The sequence below is a fragment of the Carassius gibelio genome, chromosome A23, assembly GCF_023724105.1.
Source record: "Carassius gibelio isolate Cgi1373 ecotype wild population from Czech Republic chromosome A23, carGib1.2-hapl.c, whole genome shotgun sequence".
Lineage (NCBI taxonomy): Eukaryota > Metazoa > Chordata > Actinopteri > Cypriniformes > Cyprinidae > Carassius > Carassius gibelio.
The window spans coordinates 19,680,419-19,686,418 of record NC_068393.1 but is presented as its reverse complement, the minus strand read 5'-3'; the positions used below and the strand labels follow the sequence as shown (position 1 = coordinate 19,686,418).

General features: G+C 36.0%; 1 protein-coding gene across 3 annotated transcripts in view; it reads left to right on the top strand.

Moving 5' to 3' along the window:
* Window positions 1-803: 803 nt before the first annotated feature.
* The window catches only part of LOC127944909 (terminal uridylyltransferase 4), a 30,639-nt gene continuing 25,442 nt past the window's right edge, over window positions 804-6,000 (top strand). For 2 of the 3 annotated variants that reach the window (XR_008150473.1, XM_052541326.1), the window contains exons 1-3: window positions 874-1,069; window positions 2,495-2,946; window positions 5,255-5,391. Coding sequence is in view for 2 of the 3 variants with exons in the window: in XM_052541326.1 (XP_052397286.1) it covers window positions 2,553-2,946; window positions 5,255-5,391 (531 nt within the window). In the remaining variant the exon portion in view is untranslated. Of the gene's footprint in view, window positions 1,070-2,494; window positions 2,947-5,254; window positions 5,392-6,000 lie in introns of all 3 variants that reach the window. The other variant, XM_052541325.1, reaches the window with a different exon arrangement.

The following is a 6,000-nucleotide window of genomic DNA, read 5'->3' as shown; positions in this document are numbered from 1 at the left end:
ACAAAATTCTAATATTTTACATACTATCATACCATAACTGTTGTTTTAATAAGATCTTTGGAAAAAATATTTTAATTAAATTCATAAATTAATATTATGTTATTTAGTTTATATATTTTTAATAGGCTATTCATTTTAATACTTAATGCAGATATTTATAATTATAATAATTATTATTATTAGCAGCTATTTATTTTAATACTAAATGCAGATATTTATAATTATAATAATAATTATTATTAGCAGCTATTTATTGAGCTATAGGCCTAATCTCTTTTGTATAATAACTTAGCATTTTTTACTGCTATTTATTTTAAAGATGTGTTTTTTAATATGCATTTTAACACTGAATGCAGACATTGAATGCAATACTACTAATAATAAGTGAATTATTTATTAAGCTATTTGAAGCAGTTTAGCTACAAAATAATTAGTAATATTAACTAAATAAACAAACATCGATCTACATGCTGCTGTTAGCAAAACACGGAAATTATGCGTTTTAACCTGATGAATTTTAATTACAGCTTACTTAATATATTTTTATACGAAAACACATGGTAAAATCCTTCAATTCATTGGATCCCTCTAGTTATTTATATTTATCTAGACTTTACTACATTTAATATCTAAAATAGTGCTATTTAGTTTTGGAACAGATGAATTGATTAATTATTGTTAATAGTTGTTATTATTGTTAATAATTATGTTGATACACAATAGATGTGACGAGAGTATTCTTTTTTTTTTTCTTTTCTTTTTTTTGTGATTTAGTATTTCTGTTGCTTGGACCGTATCGCGCCGACTGTAGGCGTCAACGTAGTTATGACGCGCGGAAGCGTCGCGTCGCAGCACTGACGCGGCCCACAATCCAGCGCGCGAGCAGAGGTAACATGGCGCGTCCGCGCAGCGTCTCGAGCAGGGCCGAAAACAACAACAACAACAACAACAACAACAACAACAACATCATCATCAGCGCCGGGATTCATGGCGTTTAACGCGACTCGTCGCCGCTCCGCGTGATCGCTCTCAGCATGTTCTGTTGATCTGCTGCACGTTAGTAATCTAGGTAAGCGCGAGCTGTGAATACACAGGTGAGGAGAAGGTCCGCGAGCACGAGCCAAGTGTAAACTTGGGGGATTGCTACAAAATTATAGTTTGGTGAATAAAGCACAGCTCTAGCTGTTTATTAGTTGCATACAAAAGTGTTCAGCATGCAAGTATGCAGATGATGATCCATTAGTGTTTGATCATTGCAAGGTTACATGCAATTACCTTTTACAGTGGAAGTAGAAAATCAGGAGGAAGCAATGACATTTACTCTAATGTGTGACTAGTTTTGTGTTTGTTCTGGCCTACAGGTCATTAAACTTGAATATTTGTGCATTAGTTTTGCTTTCAGATTTTACTCTGTAATTCTTTTTAAATGTGATATGTAATTCCTTAATTTAATAAGCTTGTAGTTATTATGTGTTACACATTTAATGTGTAGTTATTGAATTGATTTACTGAGGTGTATGTTTTTGATTCTTAAGAATTAAGCAGGGAACCATTTATTAATGATGATTGCAATTATTCTGTAATAATTTTAATATTGTATGCATTATGTGATCTGACTTTACTGCTTTTACTAAAATATCCAGTGTATATATAATAAATATATGCATATTAAAACTGAGAACATACACTAACTGTAATAATAACACCTTGCTACGTTTAACTATTTGTTTAGATACAAAATGCATATTTAATAGTAATAATTATAATTGCATATTTCTAACAATTTAAAACGATATTGTTTATTTAAAAATACTTTAAAAAAAAAATGTTTTTACACTGAATAAATATAGTGAATGCAATAAGAAACGTCCAGAACTGTGAGAGAAAAAGTCGCAATTACCTTTATATGTGTATATGCATGCTTTTTTTATTAGTTTTTAACAAGAACCTTTTTGTTAGAATTAAATAAAAAAAAAAATAATGAAGTTTTTTTTTTTTTTGACAGTACATTGAAGCTTTGAAAATAACTATAAATAAACCATATATCCATCGATTAATCTTTTAGAGCTCATGATTTGCTTAAAAAAAAAGTATTACGAATTAATGAATAAATCAGTAGGACCAATATATAAAAGGATCATGTTTGTGCTTATTTTATAGATTCTGATCTTTAAATCAAAACACATTCATTTTTATGACATCAAGTACTGCTTTTTTTTTTTAATCAAAAACACTGTTTTACTTTTAATTTAATTAGAGGTATGCCAACCGCGCAAAATCGGCAAGACATATTGGCATAATTTTTCATATCTGACATTATTTAAATTTAAAGCCATTATCATCCGATTCCGATATCAGTCCGATAATATTGTGCATCCCCAGTCTAGCTAGTATTCACTTCCCAATATTGCCAATTTCTTGCTGATTTCTCCAACTTTACATGCACAAATATTTTGCATCCCCAAAATCTGATTCTGTCGTGTTTCCATTCCAGAAACCTTCAATCCAGAGCCCTTTGGGCTTTTCTTCTGTCTCGTCCAGAGAGCAGTGGCATGGAGGACCCCAAGAGCCCCATGAAGGTGGTCAACGCGTCCCACTCGAGCGGCGGAAAGATGCCGTCCTCCAAAGTCCCAAGCCGAAGCAAGGATGCCATCCCCAGGGTGAAAGAGGAGATCCAGGGCAGCCCCAGCGCTTTCAGGACCCGCACTGGCAGCCCTCAGCAGCCGGGGAAGGGCAAAGCCCGCAGACTAACGGGCAGAACTAACTCTGGCGAGAGAGGGAAAGGGAAGCCCCAGCCGAGTGAAAGCCGTCAGCAAAACCAGGAGAACAAAACCCCGGTTCGAAACAGTGGACCGATCAAGGATGGAGGAGCAGCGCCGCTGACTAACACAACAGAAGAGATCTCTACACACAACAACACCATCACCGCTAAAGACAAGACACCTGGTTAAAAAATCATATTTGTATCCATTATTCTTATATAGCATGCCTAGCATACAGAGCAACTAGCCTTAAACAATGATCAGTGTTTGCCAATACCCTGATAGCCTTAAGCAATGAGAACAAAAGAAGAAACTCGGCTTAGCTTTGTGAAGACATTCAGAGATGAATGAAGGGTGAAATATACGCTTTAATATACGACCTGCATAATTGTATTTGTGTATATATATTAGTATATGCACACATGTGACCCTGGACCAGAGATGGGGACTCGAGTTTGAGACTCGGACTCGAGTGCGACTTAAGTCGCACAAACAGTGACTTCAGACTCGACTTGAGACTCGTCCTCGAAAGACTTCAGACTCGACTCGGACTCGAGCTCCGGGACTCGTGAACAATGTTAATTTTTAGTAAACGTCAGATGAGCTCGCTGTTAGAGTTGTGACGTTCGCGAACGAACCGATTCTTTTGAACGGCTCATAAACATGAACGATGGGAGCCGAGTCACGGCTGGAGGGGATCCGTTCTTTCTGTCGCTCTTTTTTCCTATGCGTGTTTCAGAGCGCGTGTTTCACACAGATGCACACAAATGAGCTCCTCCGCGAGACAGAACAGTTATAGGGGGAGGGGCGCACCCAGCGCAGGCCAACCCTTTATAGCGTGATGATATTAGTTATTAGTTGTGCACGCATCCTTCACGTGAGTACTCCAGTGGGAAAAAACCTGCGTGCCTCTGTCATTGGGTAGGAGCGGAGCCATGACGTTTTGCACAGATATTCATTGCAGCCCACTTTGTTATTGTTCATTGACTTGAAGGGGCTGATGTCCTATTTGCAAAGTTTACAGTAGTAATAGTATGTAGACATTTCCATTTTATTTATTCTAATTTTATCTACTTTAAATATTTTTGGTTCTCTATCAAAATGTTCTTGTGTGATAACAATGTTCTTGTGTGGAAGTGTTTGTAGTAAAAGCTGTTTTGCACAGAAATTCATTGCAGCCGGCTTTGTTTTTGATGTTTATTTGTGAATAGGTATTGTATGAATAACATAAGTCAGCGTAGCTTTGTTCATTCTTAAGCCAGACAAGAGGTGTGCAGCTATACAGCCAGGACAGACAGAAGGCCATTACTGAATCCATAAATGCAAAATACAGATATTAACTTAAAAGTAAAGCATTCTTGGTGTTTTTGTCATGTTGCAATAGGCTGTTTACACTGATTATATACCAAAATCAAAGCTGATACTGTATGCTAATAGTTAGAGTTGGCATAATAACATATTACATGCTTTGAATTCCTTATATATAGCTATGCAGTGTTCTAAGCAGCTTGGATGGGTCGCTGTACGTGATGCAACATTTATTATAACCAGAGACTTAATATAATAAAGAGACTTGACTTGGACTCTAGCTCAGAGACTTGACTTGGACTCTAGCTCAGAGACTTGAGACTTGACTTGGACTCTAGCTCAGAGACTTGACTTGGACTCTAGCTCAGAGACTTGAGACTTGACTTGGACTCTAGCTCAGAGACTTGACTTGGACTCTAGCTCAGAGACTTGACTTGGACTCTAGCTCAGAGACTTGACTTGGACTCTAGCTCAGAGACTTGAGACTTGACTTGGACTCTAGCTCAGAGACTTGAGACTTGACTTGGACTCTAGCTCAGAGACTTGAGACTTGACTTGGACTCTAGCTCAGAGACTTGACTTGGACTCTAGCTCAGAGACTTGACTTGGACTCTAGCTCAGAGACTTGACTTGGACTCTAGCTCAGAGACTTGACTTGGACTCTAGCTCAGAGACTTGACTTGGACTCTAGCTCAGAGACTTGACTTGGACTCTAGCTCAGAGACTTGTGAGCATCTCTGCCCTGGACCACAAAACCAGTCTGAAGTCGCTGGGGTATATTTTTAGCAATAGCAAAGGAAAATGTATGGGTCAAAATTTTTATGCCAAAAATCATTAGGATATAATGTAAAGATCATGTTCCATGGAGATATTTTGTAAACTTCCTGCCGTAAATATATCAAAACTTTTTGATTAGTAATATGCATTGCTAAGAATTTAGCCGATTTTCTCAGTATTACATTTTTTTGCACCCTCAGATTCCAGATACTCAAATAGTTGTATCTCGGTCAAATATTGTCCAGTCATCAATGGAAAGCTTATTTATTCAGCTTTCGGATGATGTATAAATAAATAAAACGTACACTTAATACTGGTTTTGTGGTCCATGTATATAAGATATTTGAGTCTTTTTGTGTGGTTATCTGATTGGTCATGTAATTGGTGTCTGTTTCTTTAAATCTCAGGTGTGGAGGCGGGCTTACAGAGAGGTGATGTCACAGCAGAGGATGTGGAGCTTGGAGACCTGACCTCTGACCAGCAGCTGGGACTCAAACAGGCAGAGGAGAGACTTCAGAGGGACTACATCCACCGGCTGATGAAGGTAAGACACCTCCTCAACTCATGATCAGGAACTAGTACGGTTAAACTTGTTTGTTAATGTTGATTACCACTGAAGATCATTTTGACTAGTTTAACCCTATCAGGTTTTGTTATGTAAAGGTCATGGATACTTTAGTGTTTTAAAGGTATAGCAAGAGTTAAAATGAGCCTAATAATTGCTGTGAATTGTAATGAAGTGGGTAACTGTCACGTTAAAAAAGTATGTATTTCTTATTTAAAAATGCTTTTATCTATGGTTTTATTATTATTATTAAAAAATATATTGTAAATTTTAACTCCTGTCATTAACAAATGACCCTGGAACCTTTCACGTTAAAAAAAAAAAAGATTTATTTTCTACAACAGTAAATAAATATTTAAGTATGATTGCATTTGTGGTGTTTATTTTTATTAACCTATTTATGGTTTTATTTACAGGTATATTTATTTTTTGTATACAGTTTTAATTGTGCATGCTTTTATTTATCTATAATTTTATTAATGTTTTAATTGATTTAATTGTGGTTTTATTATTTGTTAATTTATCTATCTATGGTTTTATTTTTGTAAGTTTTATTTATTCATTTCTTTGTGGTTTTATTTATTTATA